The sequence below is a fragment of the Fukomys damarensis genome, unplaced genomic scaffold (genome assembly GCF_012274545.1).
Source record: "Fukomys damarensis isolate Sample0158 unplaced genomic scaffold, DMR_v1.0_HiC HiC_scaffold_11, whole genome shotgun sequence".
NCBI classification, from domain to species: Eukaryota; Metazoa; Chordata; class Mammalia; order Rodentia; family Bathyergidae; genus Fukomys; species Fukomys damarensis.
In genome coordinates, this window is record NW_022900923.1 from 23,356,442 (window position 1) to 23,373,235 (window position 16,794).

At 55.0% G+C, this 16,794-nt stretch overlaps 1 protein-coding gene across 9 annotated transcripts in view; it reads left to right on the forward strand.

The window, feature by feature from the left end:
* The window catches only part of Kiaa1614 (KIAA1614 ortholog), a 32,815-nt gene extending 16,335 nt beyond the window's left edge, over positions 1-16,480 (forward strand). For 2 of the 9 annotated variants that reach the window (XM_010630281.1, XM_033762124.1), the window contains 6 exons: positions 2,466-4,003; positions 5,262-5,418; positions 7,162-7,429; positions 10,096-10,223; positions 11,100-11,284; positions 15,225-16,480. In XM_010630281.1, coding sequence (XP_010628583.1) covers positions 2,466-4,003; positions 5,262-5,418; positions 7,162-7,429; positions 10,096-10,223; positions 11,100-11,284; positions 15,225-15,418 — 2,470 coding nt within the window. In that variant the 3' untranslated portion in view covers positions 15,419-16,480. The other 7 variants (XR_004516647.1, XR_004516648.1, XR_781446.1 and 4 more) reach the window with 7 other exon arrangements.
* Positions 16,481-16,794: the final 314 nt, after the last annotated feature.

Sequence of the window (16,794 nt, forward strand, 5' to 3'; positions counted from 1 at the left end):
AGGAGCAGCAGAAGCTAATGGTTAGAGAGCCAGTAGAGTGGAGAATCCACAGCAGAAGCTGGGCCCTCAAGGAGCAGCAGAAGCTAATGGTTAGAGAGCCAGTAGAGTGGCACTAAGTGGTACTGTCCTGTGTAAGATGGTGGCTGTGTGAGCCTGTAGAGCTTGCGCATGTCATACTGACTGCATGCTTAGGGCAGCACTGTTACAGAAAGTGAGACCCCAGGGAGTTGTGCCTACAAAGGCCACATAACTCCAGAGCTGGAACAGAAGCCTGACCTGGGACCAGAATCCTTTTCCTGAAGGGTGGTCGCTGAGGCCTCTGCTGGGCCTCAAGAAGCTTGACAGCCATGGAGTTTGCTTGCTGCTTGGCTGCCTCATGCACTCTGCTCTTGGCTGCAAAGTCTTCACCCCACTTTTCACACTGTTGCTAACACTGCTGGGGTACGGTCATAATAATCAGGTTAATGACACCTTACATGATTAAACTGTCCTTCACTTTTCCTTTTAGAATACAAATGTGGCTTCTCCCTTTAGAATGAATTCTGGGATGGCTCAGTTCATGATCTTGTATGTAAAGGTTAAGGCCATTGTTGTGGCTTACAGGATCTGATTCCCTTTTGTGTTAGGGCTGTAAGGCCTTGAACACTGGCCATAGGGCCAGGTTTTTTTCTTACCAGAATTCATTGCCCATATCCCTCCAACTGCGCAGGGCATTGGCCCTGGGGCCTGTGGAGAAGGGGGTGTAAGTATGTGCAGAGTCTCCAGTGGGCCTTGCTTGTGTGAGATGGACCTGGCTGGCAGGGTGTCCTGCCTGAGCACCGAGGGTAGGGCTGCTGCTTGTTGGCGACCTCTAGTTTCTCGGGGATGAGGTTGCTACCTCTCAAAGTCCCTGCGGGCTCAAATGTCCCTGAGTCTGTGAAGGCAAATGAATGGTGCAGGTGGTCTCGGAGGCCTTCACTCACTGCCCTCTGGCAAGAGTCAGGCTTCTCCAGAGAAACACAACCTCCAGCACGTGCACACAGGGGAATTCACTCACACACCTTTTGGAGATTGGTAAATCCAGCATCTGCATAGTAGGCCACAGATGGGAGACCCAGGGAAGAGCAGCAGGTGAGACCAAAGGGGGTCTTTGCTGGCAGAATTCCTTTTTGCTCCACTGAGGTCCGTTTAATCTCTTAAAGCACGAGGTCTACCCACATTATGCAGAATGATCTACTGTATTCAAAGTCCATCAATTTAAATGTTCATCCTAGCCCTTTAAAAAAAAATCTTCATAGAAACTTCCAAGATAGTGTTTACTCAAGTATCTGGATATTACAGTCAAGTTGACACGTAAGGCTAACAGTTCCACATGGAGTCTATACAGTAGGTAAGTTTTAATAAATAGGAGTCAGATCCAGGCGGATGAAGGAAGATTCCAGGAAACAATGACAAGAGGGCTGCATGAGGTGGACAAAGCGGGCAGTGTGGAAACCCTCCCAGTGGCTGGTGGGGGAAAGAACTGAAGAGGAAAGTAGGATTGTGAAGGGTCTGTCTTTTCATCTCAAAGACCATCCCCCTTGTCCTGTGCCCTCTTTGGGGTGGTGTAACAAAATCTACGTACCAGGAGAACCTGCAGAAAGCAGGTGGTTGGAGTGGCTGGATAAGAGGCCATTGTAGGATGAATGCTAAAGAAATGATAAGGGAAACTAAGGGGGTCCCCCAAACACTGAGCAGTAGGATGGTGGGGAGGTGGCTGGAGGGAAAAGGCAGGGTAGAGTACAAGCTTTATTTAAGTGGCTTTCGGTAGGAAATAACCTATGCGCCTGGGCTGTGTGCACAATGATCCAAAACTCAGGGTATGGTAGGCAGTAGCTTCTGAACTGAGCAGCTTGAGCTAATACATGTGAAGACTGCCCAGCCCGGCAGTGCCGTCACAGCCAGAGTAGGATAGAAGTGTGTGAGACAGGCCAGGTGTGTGTGGGGGGTGGAATAGTCAAGACCCGGAGACTGAGGAGGCAAATCAGTGCCTCCATGTCCAAGCAAAGAGATTAGGAATACTGAGTGGAAACTTGGCTCAGAAATGCTTAGCATGCTGGGTGCTGTGCAAGATTGAGGCCAGGCTGGGTAACTTAGCAAGACCCTTTCTCAAAATAAAAAAGGGCTGGGATGTAGCTAAGCACTCTCTGGGTTCAATCCCCCCAACACACACACACACGCACACACCCCTCACATATAAAATGTTCGATACCTTCTTCAGTACAGTCCTGAGTTCAGTAACTCTGGCTGAGAAAGGCAAGGAAAGGTCATGTTGATTTTATTCAGCACTGTGTGCCAGGAGCAGGGTGGGCTGGTATTCTGCGTGTTTACCACTCAACTCCCCAGGAATCTGACTTGGGGTGGCCTTGTGGGTTGTACCCCCACGGAGCACCAGGGCCGATGCTGTCTTTCCACCTGTGACCACTGCCTCTCCTGTCCTTGACCAGAGATGGCCGGAGAAGTCCAGCCCTGGGCCCCAGGACGACCTTCGCCTGTGGAGACAGCCTCCAGAGCGGGAGCCCGACTGCCCCTTCCAGTGGGGAGTCCAGCAGTGGGCAGTGGCCCAAGCGGGGCCTGTCCCCATCGCACGTCCGCTTTGAGGATGAACCTGCGTATGAAGCTGAGTTCCGCCACCTGAAGCGGCTGCAGCAGTACCAGCACCAGGTGCTGAGCACAGTGCTGCAGGCCGCGGGCCAGGGCCCCCTGCGCTCCAAGCCGGACCTTGCAGACTACATGAACCAGAAAGTAGCGATGGGCACATTCCACAGGCTCAGGGAGAGCCAGGACCGCAGAGGCCACGCTCCGCTACCACCCAGCGGGGCCAGTGAGAGGAAGTTCCAGGCCTGCAGCCACTGTCCAGAGAGCCAACGCCCAGACCCAGGGGTCCTCGAGGAGCTCCAGGCTGCCTGTGGGGTGGAGGGCACACTGTGTGTGTCCCACAGCTCCCGTGGCCTGAGTTCCCCATTCCAGCTCCTCCTTGCTGAACCGGGGCTCCACACAGAAAGGCTCCGGGAAACACATGCTGGAGAGACCACCACAAGCCCTGAGGAGGGGGACTCTGCTCTGGATAGTACGGACACCTCAGATGGCTGCCGGACCGACAGGGAGGAAGCCGGGACCTCTCTGCCCAACAGAGCAGGCAGGCAGACTCGAGGCAGTAATCCCAGACAGCGGGACTCCAGGCCTCAAGGAGGCCTCAGGTGGTCCAGGAAGGCCAAGACGGAGCTGCTGTGCGGCCTTCAGGCCTGGCGTCACTCGCTAGGAGTAGACGACATGGAGGTGGGAGATGAAGTAAAAGAAGTCGCAGGACACAGGCCTGTGGGGACTCAGTTTCTGAAAGAAGATGCTGTCCCTAAGCCTCCTCCCTTGGAATCTGAGATGGCTTTCCTGGGGTCCCAGAGGCAGCCTGGACCAGGGCTGGGAAATAACCAGGCTTATCCTGTGGACTTCAGGGCTCCATGCAAGCCACCCTCTTCTACAACATCTTCCATGAAGCTAGCACCTTCCAGGTCAGGCAGAGCAGACCAGGTTACAGAAAGCCATGAATATCTGGAAACAGTTCACACTTCCTCCCTGCAACAAAATCATGCACATCCCACTGCTTCCAACCCAACCCTGCAGCCAGCCACTTCCCCTCCCCCTGAAGGCTGGATATCATTAAGAGCCACCTCCCCTGTGTCTCATAGGAATGCAGGGATGGCTGGACCCTGCAGGCCAGGGGAACAGGAAGAACCTGTGGGTATCCCCTTGCCACTGTCTCCTCCAAGAACTGTGGTTCTCAGGACCTGTGGGCTCAGTCCACCACAGACCCAGCCCAGCATCCCCCAAGTCAGGCACCCACTGCTGGGCCTATCTTCCAACAACCGCAACAGCTGCATTCCTGTGGGGCAGCAGGAGCCCTGGGAAATGGCTGTCCACAGGGGCAGGGAGGAGAGGGACCCCTGCGACCAGGAGCCAGATCCACCCTTGGAAAGCAGCAGAGATGGTAAGGCTTGCAAATGGTCCCTGCTCAGCCCCAGATCAGGCGTATGACACTCACAGTGTTCCGTCTTCACTTACGTATCATCTTAATGGCCAGATGACACAGGCACACACCACTCCCTGCAGCCCCTAGGAGCCAGTCAGAGCAGTGACAAGGGTTGGGCAGCTGGTAGAATCTGGGCTGGATACAGGACTGTGGGGAAGGAGGTGGAGACACCCCGCTAGGGTCCTGGGAACCCCAAGGTATGTATGAAGCTGGTGCAGAGCTCCTGCAGGGTGTGGCAGGGCTGTCTGGCCTGAACCGTGCTGACCACTGCCCTGCTGGGCTGGCAGGAAGGTTTCACAGGCAAGGCTGCTTAAGGGAGTAGGGTATGACTTCTTTACCCTAGGTGTTGGTAGACCCACGTTCGGGTCCCAGGTGACCAAGTAGACCGCTCACTCCTGGGCAGAGGTGAGGTAACAGGCCCAGCCCAGACAATAATGACCTTGGTGAGGATGCCTGCCACTGTCCCTCTCCCTCCATCTCACAGTAACTCCAGGGAACTGTCCTGGACTAAGGTGCCTCTCACCCCCTCAGCTATGGTTCCTTCTCTCTAGGGGGCTTAGGCTGGGGGCTGGCTTGCCCCTAACCACTCCCTGCAGGACTGTCCTGAGGCCTGGTGACTTCTGGGCAGTGCAGGCCTGCACCTCGAGCAGGGAGTGAGGTGAGACTCCTCTCCCTAGCTGTGAGGCGCTGAGCGAGTTGCTTCCTTCCTCAGTGCTCCATCCCCTCCTCTGCCAAGTGAGGGTGGGAGAAAACCTGTCTCATGAGAAAGTCATGTGTCCCTCTTGGTAGGGGGAGTTAACGCAGGGCCTAGCATGTAGATGTTCCCAAAATGGTGTTATTGTCAAAGCTATGAGAAATTGAGATTCTGTTCTGTCCCAGGAATACAAAATATTCCCCTGTTCTACTGTGTCACTTGATATAGAAGGGGCTTGAGTTATCACAAGCAATCTGATCATTTAACAGAAACATACTAATTGTGTACTAGCTGCTGTGCTGGGGTGGAAGCAGTCACAGGACCCAGTCCTCAAATAGTTTCCAGTCCAGAGGACACTCGGGGAGGAGCCCAGAGTCCCAATCATCTGCTGTTTCCTGTGTCTCTCCACTGCCTCCTGGGCTCCACCTCTCACTCTTTTGCTTCTGAGCATGGAGTGTCCTTTCCCCCACCGTGACTGTGGGAGTGACCAGCCTCACACAGGAGGGATGCTCTGACTTTCAGGAGGACACCAGGGCCCTCTTGGCTTAGCAGATGTTGCCACCTTCAACTCCGTGGGCATCACCCTCACCCTGACCTCAGAAGAGCCCGAGTCCTGCCAGGAAGCTGAGGAAGACCTGCAGAGGGCAGAGTCCAGTTCTGGGAGGCACATGCTGTCCGGGTGAGTGATAGGAGCAAGAGACCTCACCATAGAGGAGGTGCTTGGTGGGGATGACCTCTGGAGTGGTAGCATGACTGACCTTGCTGCTTCCGCTAGAGTTCAGAGACCATGTCCAAGCCTGGCGCCCCTAATGCTTCTTTCCCAGCTCTTGGTCTGACATATCTGCTTATCCTTCACTGAACACCCCGGAACAGCCACTATCTGAGCATGGGGCACAGCTGTCTCTGTCCTGCCCTTAGGAGCTTGCCTGCCTGGGAGCATTTGCTCCAGACGCTGAGCTTGGGAACATCCAGATGCTGAGGAAATTGAGCTCAGCATTCATGTTTCCTTTCCCTCCTTCAGCTGAGTTCTTGCCCTAGGGACCCCCTTGCATTGGCCTCAAAACCTTGGTGAGCCCAGGCCTTCTCTTCCCTGCTACACCTCCTCTGCCCAGTGACCACATGCGGTCCAAGGCCCTCCTGCCACCCAGAGCCAGCTCCCCATCTCTGGGCCTTGTTCAGCCAGAGCCTGCTGGATACTGCCAGGCTGGCCGGTAGCTCCTTGACAAAAACTGCTGCATCCATCCACACCGTGCCCAAGCCCTGAGGCTGCCCCCTCACGCCGACTCCCACCACCAGCAAGTCCTTGCCAGCTCCCAGTTCCCCCTTCCCACCACCCCAGACTAAGCTGCTTTCCTTCTTCGCTGTACACCCTGACACGGCTCTCTGTTCGCTCTCTGCCTTCACTCTTGTCCCCTGCTGTTCCTTCTCCGCACAAAAGTCAAGGCCATCTTCATTGTTTTTGTTTGTTTGTTTGTTTTGACTTGGTTTTTGAGACAGGGTCTCACTATGTAGTTGAGACTGACCTGGAACTCACTATGAAGCCCAGGCCATCACATCTTGCCTTGTCTGGTGCTTCCCCCAAACCCCACTCCAGATCTCACTGCCTACGCCCAAGCCCTGTGGCCTGGCCTTTGTTCTTGAACATAGCAAGCCTGCTGCTGCCCCGGCAGAGACACTGACTGCTCCCCGTACCTGCCGCTGTCACCTCCTGGTTTGGCAGCCTGACTCCTGCTTACCCTCCAGCTGTCAGTGTAAGGGTCATCGCAGAGAGACCTTCCCTGGCCTTTAATTAAAACAACCACCTGGTCACTCTGCTTCACCCCACATGCTAGTCGCTGATGTTTTTCTTCCTCTGCTGCCTGGTCTCTAGTTGGTAAGCTTCTGTGAGCAAGGGCCTTGCTTGTCTTATGTGCCACACACCCAGGGACTAGAGAGGATGGTACACAGAGGCTCTTAGGAAATAGGGGACAACAAAAGAAAGAAATACGGAATGTGAACCAGGTGTGTGGCACAGGCCTGTAATCTCAGCACTTGGGCAACTGAGGCAGGAGGATCACCACAAATCTGAGGCCATGTGGTGAGTTTGGGCTACACAGTAAATTCAAAGCCAGCCTGGACTACATAGCGAGACCCTGTCTCAAAAACAAGACGAAAGAATACAGAATGAGCAAGGAAGTGAGTGAACGGGCAGCCCCCAGCTGCAGGCTATGGCTGTGCGTTATGACAAGGCCTGTGTGAGATCCTCTCCCTGGAAGCCTCCCTGAGAGAGTGCACGCACCCTTCCTTCCTGCAGCCTGGTTGTCAGTTCCCCACAAGGCACTGGTGCGGACCCATCTGGGACCTGTGGGACCTCGGGGTGCAGCAACCCGCCCAGCCCTCCCAGCCCGCTCCACCACAGCTCACGTCTACCGTTGTGTTTTAGAGCATTGCCAGGGACCAGAGCAGGGGCCAGCGCAGGGCCCAGGCCACCCTCAGCTGCCCCTTCTGACAGGCAGAAGAAAAGGAGCAGCATCGCCTCCACCCTGGGACTGAAAAAGCTCTTCTCGGCCCTGGGTCAGACTTCCCGGCCCAAGTTGGGCAAGTCCCGCAGCCGCAGCGTGGAGCACCTGCAGCCTGATGCACCTGGTTCGGCCTCACACACCAGCGCCCCCAAAGTAAAGAGAGCCCCATCATTACAGTCCTTCCATCTGGTGAGTGCTCAGGCAAGGGGCACCAAGGAATGAAGGGCGAAGGGAGAAAAGAGGCACTGAGGACTGTCCCAGGGAGCCCACGGTGGGAAAGGGGAGCTACTGGCACACCCACGGCTGGATGGGAAGCACCCCTGAGTTCCGTCCTACCCGGCTGCCCAGGCCCGGGCTCACCTTAGGCTTCTCCTTCCCTGTCTCTCCATTTTTCGAGCTCTGCTGGTCCAGGAGAGTTCATGGCCTCCTGTGTGGCCATAGCACAAATCGCATCGCCCTGGGTTTGCCTCAGTGCCCCTCTCCGTGTGGCTTCTGCGGTGGTCTTTCTGGCTGCACCAACCCCTCACTGAATGTGTCATTGGTTACTCACCACATTTAGGGTGAAGCTGAGAGTGCCCTGGGTTGCCAGAGAGCTCCTGGGAGCTGTTTGATCTCTCATCTCTGTCACTGTGCTGTCAGGTCACCACATCTTCAGGGAAGCATGCCTCCCACCTGCTCCACCTGCCCACACCTGCTCACCTATCTGGACTTCAGGCAGGACAACCAGGCCCTTCTCGTGCTGAACATGTTGCTAGCTCGCTCTGCTTCCCTCCTTTGTGGAACTCGTCACCTAGTAGTTTAACCAACTTTTGTCTCTTCCCTCACTGGAGTGTAATTCTCTGAGGGAGCATTACCTGACCTTTATTTTCTCAGCACTAGTTACAGTAGTTAGCGTGGTACACATTGAGTGGAAGAGTGAGCGTGGTGAACACAGGGCAGCTAGCTAAATCCTCACTCCCTGTGTGCCGCAGCCTCGGCAAACAGGCACAGCAAGGAACTCTCCAGCAGGTCTCTGGAAAGCCTGTTCCAATAGTTTCCAAACAGATTCCTCTGTCTCCTGTGTCTCTTCTTGGGCAAAATGAGGTAGGTGACTGTGAGTCGGGGCAGTGGAGCCTTTCCTTTCTGAGGCTGCAGGGGGAAGAGGATGTGCCAGGGTGAGACTCCCAGGAGAAAGGATTCCCAAGAAGAAAGGAGACTCTGTCCACATAGAAGGATTTCTGACATACCTCAGAGCGAGACACTCCCTGGTCACGTGTCATGGTAGCACATGTTCAGTGACAGGTGCTTCACCGGTTTGGTTTTTGTTTTGTCCCCAAGTGGGCAACCACCTGCCCTTACACTTGTCCATCCCAGTGGCTTTCATGTCCTCTTGTGGGCCGTGGCTCTCCCCCAGGGGCCTCCGAGCCTGTGTCAGAAGCCTTCCCTTCTCCCCCATCCCCGGGAAACTTCTGCTTGTCCTTTAGGTCTGACTTGAATGTGACTTCTCCCAGGAAGATTTCTTGGGTCAGATACACAATCCGGTTGGCTGCCTCTTAGGCTGCTAGATAATACAACTGCCTTTTTTAGAGCACTTCTCAGGCTATTTGTGCTGCTGTAACGAAATTTCACAGACCAGGTCACTCATAAGCAACAGAAACTTATTCCTAACAGTTCTGTAGGCTGGCAGAGCCCAGGATCAAGGTGCTGGTGCAGTCCGTGCAGGTGAGGGCTGACTTTCTCATGGGTCCCTGTAACCTCACACGGTAGGAGGGGCAAAGCTCTCTTGGGTATCTTTATGCCCCCCGAGGCTCTGCCCTCATGATCTAATCTCCCAGAGGTCCCACATCCTTGGTGACTAGGTTTCAACATATGAATTTGGAGGGGACACCAACATCTGGACCATAGAAACATGGATTCCAGACATAATAGATAATGTGGCTAACATCTGTCTAAAAGTCTGTTCTTCCTGCCTCTGTCTCCACCGCCGCCAACCCTGCCTTCAGAATTGCCTCCTTACTGAGGAGGTTTTCTAGAGCACAGGCTGACCTTGCCCCACTTGTTAACATCACTCACTAGCCCCTTAGCAGGGCATTAAGGTCCTTCAGGGCTGGCCCCTACTCATGGCCCATTTTACACCCCCACGGCCTCGCCACATGTGTGTGAAGCCATGAAGAAGTGAGAGAAGGCTTAGCGTGCTCCAGAACACACACCCTTCTCTCGCCTCTCCATGGCTTTGCACATGCTGTGCTTCTGCCTGGAAGACTCACATCTCTTTCTACCTGGGGAGCTCTTGCTTGTCTCACCCTAGTGCCAGTTCCTCCAGGGTCCCCAGGCCTCCTAAAGTGAAGTCTCTGTCCCACACACCATCTGCAATTTTAACTGAGCAGCTACCACAGGAATCTGGAGTTTCCAGCTGACCTCGTCTCTGCTCTCATCATTTTTGAACTCTTTGAGGGACTGTTGACATGTTCCACTTTTTATGGACAATGTTTTAAGGTGCACACCATACATAAAGATTTTTGAACAGAAGTAACCATAAAAGGAGCTCTAAAAAAATCATAAAATATTCAAGATTTTAAATTTAAAGTGTGCTACTCTGTAATTGACTTGCTTTCATTTTCTTCTTAGTAAGAAAATTAGATTTTCCTACAGTAATATAATTAGTGTTTTAATACTAAGTTGTTATTTTGGCTAAAATTTAAAAAAAAAACAAAAACGTTGACCTGTGTAGGCCCCTCTCCTGGTGTAAGTTCAAGTGTCCTGCGGAGCACTTGGAAAGAGTGACCCAAGCTGCCCCTGGGGTTCCTGGGGCCATCTTCTGCCAACCCCTGCCCAGGTGGCCTTTCTCACCTGCAATATTGGGCTTTCCCCACCAGGTGTCATCCTCCCGCCAACATCAGAAAGCTGCCTCCTTTCAGAACCTCCATTCTCTGCTGAGTGGCAGGGGGAACCGGTCCAGCCTCTACCTGGTAGAGGGCCCAGAGTACCCCAGTGCACCTGGCAGGTAAGCATGGGCACAGATGCTCTGGAAGATAAATTTGGGGGGTGACCAGTGGAGCTAAATGTTAGTTCCTTGCTATCTCAGCATCACTGTGCTCTTGAAGTGGAGAAGCTAGGTGTGGTGGCATCTCACACTGGGAGGCTGAGTCAGAAGGATCCCAAATTTGAGCCCAGCCTGGACAACTTAAGATCTTGTCTAAAAATAAAAAGGGCTGGGTGATATAGTTCAGTGCAAAGGGTTGGGGCTCAATCCCCAGTATTATAAAAAAAAAGTCGGGGAGGAGGTGAAGCACTACCTGCACCTCTCAGCAAATCCCAGGAGACAGGTGGCCTCGGAGTCTTGGAGTGACCGCTTAGTGCTCTCGCCCTGTGCTCAGAAGGTAAGGTTGTCGCTGGCTGGCAGGTTGGAGCCTCTGTCCTTCTGCTGTCTGGTGATGTCCTGAAGTCAGGAAGTTTGAGGAGCTCTCTTAGCCCAGCTGAAGATGTGGATAACACCCAGAGGCAGAGCCCTTGACCCATGGCCTCTGCCGAGGCCATCTAGACCAGCTGCTCTTACCTGCCGACCTCTGGATGGACCTGGAAACTATGAAGTTACAGCTTTTGTCAGATCCCGGAAAGGCTCTACATGAAAGGTTTAGAAGCCGCGCTCTAAGTGGAGCTTTCTGGTCCTGTGGCTGGCTCTGAGGCACCTCGGCCAGATATGAGAACCCGCCCACCTCCAGCTGGAGTCTCGCCTTTGTAGCTGGCCGGGTCCGTGGGGCCCCAGCCTCCAGCGCCGGCCTCTGGGTCTGAGAGGCCTCCTCATCTGAGTTTAAGCAGTGGAAGGCTGGGCCCCATGCCCGACCCTCTGCCCTCACTGTGTCTCTGGTCCACCCCGCAGACTAGCCAAGGCCCCGCCCCGGCGCGCCCTCAGCGTGGAGGACGTGGGTGTCCCCAGCCTGGCTCGCACTGTGGGCCGCGTGGTGGCGGTGTTCCCGGATGGCACAAGCTTGCTGCAGCTGCAGCGGTCCCCTGCGGGCACCTTCGGCTTTCGTGTGGGCTCCGGGAAGGGGCGCAGGGACTCAGGTACGCACCTCCCCTTCCTTCGTGGGCCCCTGCGGGTCTTCTGGGCAGCGGTCAGGCGTTGCCTGCTCCTTTGTCTGAGCCTGGCGCTTTTCAGATTCAGACAGCCCCTGAGCTACAGGGCCTCCCGGGGGAGCGCCTCTGGGTACCAGGGCCCCCGGAGTCGGCACTGTGACAGCCCTGGCAGGTTCAGCTCTAAGAGGTGCTGCCCGCTGCGGGGCCAGAGCCGGCAGGGTTGACTCCACTGTTCCTGCTGTCTGCTGGCATCCTGGGATCAGAACCTGCAAGGCCATCTTTCCGCGGCGAACCGGGAAACTGCCTGTGCTTGCGGCCTTAGCCCGCCTTTGATGTGGCTGACGCGCTGCAGTGGTTCCCTTCCTCCAGCTGCCGGTGTGTCTGGGCATGCGAGTGTGCCTGCCTGTCTGTGCGTCCGTCCACGCCCCGCCCCTGGCTGGGTCGCCTCCTGGGTCTTGGTTCAGCATCGGTGGGGCATGGAGCCGCTCTGGGCCTCCTTCCGCGTGCCCAGTAGTCCTGCCCATCCCTCCACGCGTCCTTCCGGACAACCTGATCTCCCGGACTTTACCCAACGTCTGTGATCCAGGATGCAGCGAGCGAGGCAGGCATGCTGGGGGAAGGGGTGGAGAGAAGAGACAGCCTAGGAGGACACAAAGGAGCCTGTTTGGCGGGGCTCTGCCAAGGAGGGGTTAGGCCGGTGCTTTGATCCCCTAGTCAGTTTTTTCTCCCAGAAAAGAAAGACCTGCCGTCACCACGCTTGCAGAACGCAGCCGGAGTTCTCCCTTCCGGTGCATATCTCATTGTTTCAGCAGATACATGCAGAGCACCTACAGACTGTCATGGCTTTGGGGGTCACAGAAGCACAGGAAATGGACAAATCCCTGACCTCCTGAGCACACACTCGAGGTTACGTCTGCAACAAGGTTACCTTACGTATGACGTCAGGTAGTGACGCGGAGAGTACTGAGGCAGACGCTAGTGCGGGCAGGCTTTCTCGAGAAGATGACACTTGAGTGGAGGTGGGGCTGGAGTGGGGAGGACCAAGAGGAGTGGGGAGGACCAAGAGGCTGTGGGAGAAGAGCCTTCCAGGCAGCGGAACAGCAGGCGCTAAGCCCTGAGCGGGGAATGAGGCTCGGCTGCCGGGGAGCTGCAAGGAGGTCGGGCTGGGAGATGGGCCGTACCACCCTGGGGTGCTGGGTGTCAGTCACCCGAGGATTTAGAGCAGATTCGTTGTGAGCAGGGTGGGGGTGGCTGAGTTAAAAACAGACCCTAGTGCGAAAAGGTAGACCGGGCAGACAGCTTTAAAGCTATTTCCTTATTTTAGGAGGGAGACGATGGCAGCTACGGATGTGGTGAGGAAGGGGTTGTGCAGGTAGCTTTGGCTGGGTTTGCTGAAGGACTGGACATGCACATGAGAAGACAGGTCTCCCCCACGCTGGACCTGCGCAGGGTAAAATGTCAGTCTTCACAGGGAGATGACATTTGCGGCGCACTCTCCGGTGTCGGAGAGGCCCTCCCAGGCTGACTGCTGGAAGTCAGTGAGGAAACAGCAAGTACTGCGCCACCTGTGTCCTGGGGGACCTTGAGCAGGTGACCAACCCCTCTGGCCTCAGCTCCCAAATCTGTAGAATGAGGACAACACCGCCCACCTGGAAGAGGCATGGAGAACATTTTACGAGGTTCAAAATGCAGTGCCTGGCTCTTCTTCCTCTCCCTTTTCAGAAGGAGAAGGTAAACTGAGCGGACAGTACTCGACAGGGCCCAGCATGATGGCCGTCGCATGTCAGCATGAGGGCAGACCCTACAGGGTGCTGCACCCTTCTCTCCCACCTCCCCAGTCGCTTGGGCGCCTCTGGAGGCAGTGGGAGCCCCTCCCCCACCTGCCATGGAGTTTTGGTGGGCGGGGTCTGAGGACCACGGGCTCCTGGGGCTCTGTCCTACCCCTGCTACCACAGTGCTCCTTGCTGGCTTGTCTTGCCCGGGTGAGGCCCTGCCGCTGCTGCTGTAGTTGGCAACTGACGTCATGCAGAGGTCCCCACGCGCACACAGAGTGAGCAGTTGCTGGTGCACCTCACCAGGACCCTCCCAGCACCTGGGGTCACATCTCCTGGGCCTCGGAGGGCGGTGAGCTGGGGCAGGTCTGGCTCCTTGGTGAAGTGTCAGGATGATGCTGTTAACTTGTTGGCTATCGTATTCTGTTTCCATATGAGCCCATGAGAACAGCAGGCTTTGCCTTCTGCTCCTAATTGGCCAGTGTATCCTCACAAAGACCACCTCCAGCAGATAATAAATGCCCACAGCAGACTGTCTGTCATATCTTTGTTATGACTGTCGGTTATGAAACCTACACAGGTCTCCCTAAAATGGCCAGTGATGTCAGTGTCTGGTCAGGCTCAGCTGCATTCTTTTGAGTTTTATCATTATCCCATCTGACTCTCCTGCTGCGCATCAGACACTTGTCAGGGTTCACTGGGTGCCCCCTCACCTCCCTCTCTCAGTGCCACCTGTGTAGGGACAGGGCAGGCAAGCTGCTACACCGCCTGAGAGAGGAGGGAAAAGGTGGGCCAAAGCCTGTGCAGCCAGGACGGAGACACACTTGGTCAGGGGACGTCAGCCTTAGCTTGGGTAAGAAGCTGTGAAAAGGAGTTGAGCACTCAGAGCAGGGAGAGGGAAAATCTATAAAGACTGGCTTTGCTAAACAGAGCTGAAGACCACTGGGTGCCTCTGTGAAGGAGGAGCAGACACCCATGCACTTGCAGACCTCTGAACCTGTCATGGTCAGAGCTGAACAGGGTGCCCTGAGGCCTGCTAGGCCAAGCAGGACTGCTCATGGGTCAAAGATGCAGAAAACGGTGTCAGGCCAGAGGCTGAGCAACCAGACCAGATAGCTTTCTGGGTCCCTGCAAAGCACTGAGCCTAGGAAAAGGCAGTGGGGCCAGACTGCATGGGTAGTTCTTCCTGTTTCTCAGGCAGAGCTGCCTGAGCCTGGGCAGGGCAGCAGTGAATGCTAAGCTGCCCCAGTGAATTCACTGGTGTTATCAGCTGCATGAAGGTCACCACAAAAGATCATCCTGTGCTATTCTCCAGCAGACCTAGCTGTGCCCTAGACCCCGAACATGGCAGTAGGCTCCAGTGCCGGGGAGACCCCGTGCTGCATTTAATTTCTCAGGTGGGTGCAGCTGACAGAATTTGAGAGTCAGCTCCAGCCCAGAGACCTGAAGGCGTCCCTGAGAAGCAGCCAGGGGACAGTTTCAGAGAAGCAGGCTCCCCCAGGGTCACTTGTACCTTCCAGACCAGGGACTAATCGGCTAGGCAGAGCTATTTCTAGGTGGTGGGGGGAGAAGAGTGAGCCACGGCTCTGAAGTGTTTTTCCCTAAGTGAGGCACTGTGCGTAAGACTGAGCCCCAGGTCAGTCCTGGACAGTACTGTAAGGCAAAGGATTTGGCCTCACCTGTTTTCCCTACCCCAGTGACATTGTCCCGCCCACCGCAGCCCTTGTGCTGTGCCTACTAGGTCTATTTATGAGTTCCACCTAGCAGGTACTTTTTCATTTTAAAAAAAACTTTCTTTTCTGCAATAAAAGGTCATCTCACAACAAGATGAGCTAATTTACAGGAGTACAGATGAATAGCACCACCTTCAAGCATTACTTGTACCAGGGGCATTTCTACTTAAAAAGAGGAGCAAAGAAATGAGGTCAGACCATGGAGGAGACACATTCTCTCTCTGTAGAAAGCCAGTTGTGGTTGTGATGTGGAATGATGGTGTGTGTGTGTGTGTGTGTGTGTGTGTGTGTGTGTGTGTGTGTGTGTGTGTGTGTAGCCATGCCCTGTTGAACACCCCTCCCACACACACACTCTGACTGGCATCTGCAGCACTGCAGGCTCTCACGTGGGTTTCCCTGCTGTTTTCTTGTTCCGCTTCACAGGGCTCTACGTGCAGGAGATGGCTGACCTGGATACTGCCAAGCTCTACTCTGGGCTGCTCGGGGTGGGGGATGAGATCCTGGAGGTGAACGGAGCCAAGGTTGCCGGCCTGGGCTTGGCTCACATCAAGGAGCTCCTGGCGCATTCAGAGAGCTTGTCAGTTCGAGTCTTGAGGCAAAGACCTGTCCTTCGGTGACCCAGAAATGCTGCTGCCTCTACTACCACCCCCTTAGGAGCCCTGAGCTGGCTGGGAATGTGCTATACAGAGCTACTCTGTGGACTGAAAACACAGATCGTGGCGGCATCGAGCCCCTCATGCTGTGGCAGGACTGCTGAGACCAACTGAGTACCCAGAGGATAGACAAGGAGCCTGTGAATGTATTCTGTTTAAGGCCATTACTTATGCAGAACAAGGAAAGAAAATACTGGTCTCTTTCCATACTAGAGATGGCGACATCTACTCGTCCCTTTGTGGGTGGAGGCTGGGGAGAGATTCAGGCAGTCCTTTGCTTGGCCTGGGAGAGCTGGCCTCACCTCCAGGTGCCACTCTTGAAAACACTCCAGACAGTGGATCCCTTGGCCCTGCACCCTGCCCTTTCACCCACATTTCTCCTCCCTCCCATTTGCCACCTTTGCTCTTCATCCAGAAAGGGGCAGGCGTCCCGGAGTAGCAGCCACACAGCCGGTGAGAACATACTCCAAACCAAACATCAGAATGCATGCTCTGACGAGAGTTGTATGACCCTTCTGGATGTGAGAACATCTGGGAGATGTTATCTGGTAGCCAGAATATTAAAAATTTCTAGGAAATTTTTATGGTATATAAAGTTAAAGGGGAAAAAAATGAAACCAAAGCCAGTTTCAGAGAGTGCAGCTGTGCTAGGTAGGATCTGGCTAGCAGGATGGTAGAACCCACTGGCCCCCCTTCCTCCCTCCACCCCTGCCCTGGGCCCTCCCCTCTGCCTCTGCCTGTAGGAGCTGCAGTTATGCAGCTTGGCCTGGGTCTTTGTTCTCCTGTCCAGCGTGGAGACAAGGCTGCAGCTGGTGTCTGGCTGTCCCCCAGCCGTAAGCTTCCTGTCCAGACCTCCCTGGTGGCAGCTGTGGGTGGGCAGGGAGGCAGCAGGGAGGCTCCAGAGAGCAGGCACTGGCCATCCTGCCCGGGTGCTTCCTGCTCTACACCTGGATACTGCCCAGAGGGTTGTGACTTTTCAAGTACATGGCTGTGTGTCTTAAATTATTAAAATGCAAAGCCGAAGCTTCTCCACTATGAGTTGTAAAATTCTGGGCTCAGTTGACCTTCAGCAGGGGCTGGAAGACACAAATACATTGGTGGGCATGCCAGAGGGGAAGGCTGGGGAGGCCCCAGCTGCAGGGTCACAGCTTGTTAGATGCAGAAGCCTCCAGAGAGTCCTGGGCTGGAAGAGGCGCCCTGGGCAAGGTTTATGGTGAGAGAATGAAACTAAGAGGCCTTGAGAGATGCAGCTGAAGAGAGGGACTCAGCTGTTTGGACCTCACCAGGGTACTGGCTGTGGTCAAAGCCAAAACATGAGCTTCAGCAGAACCTGGTTGAAA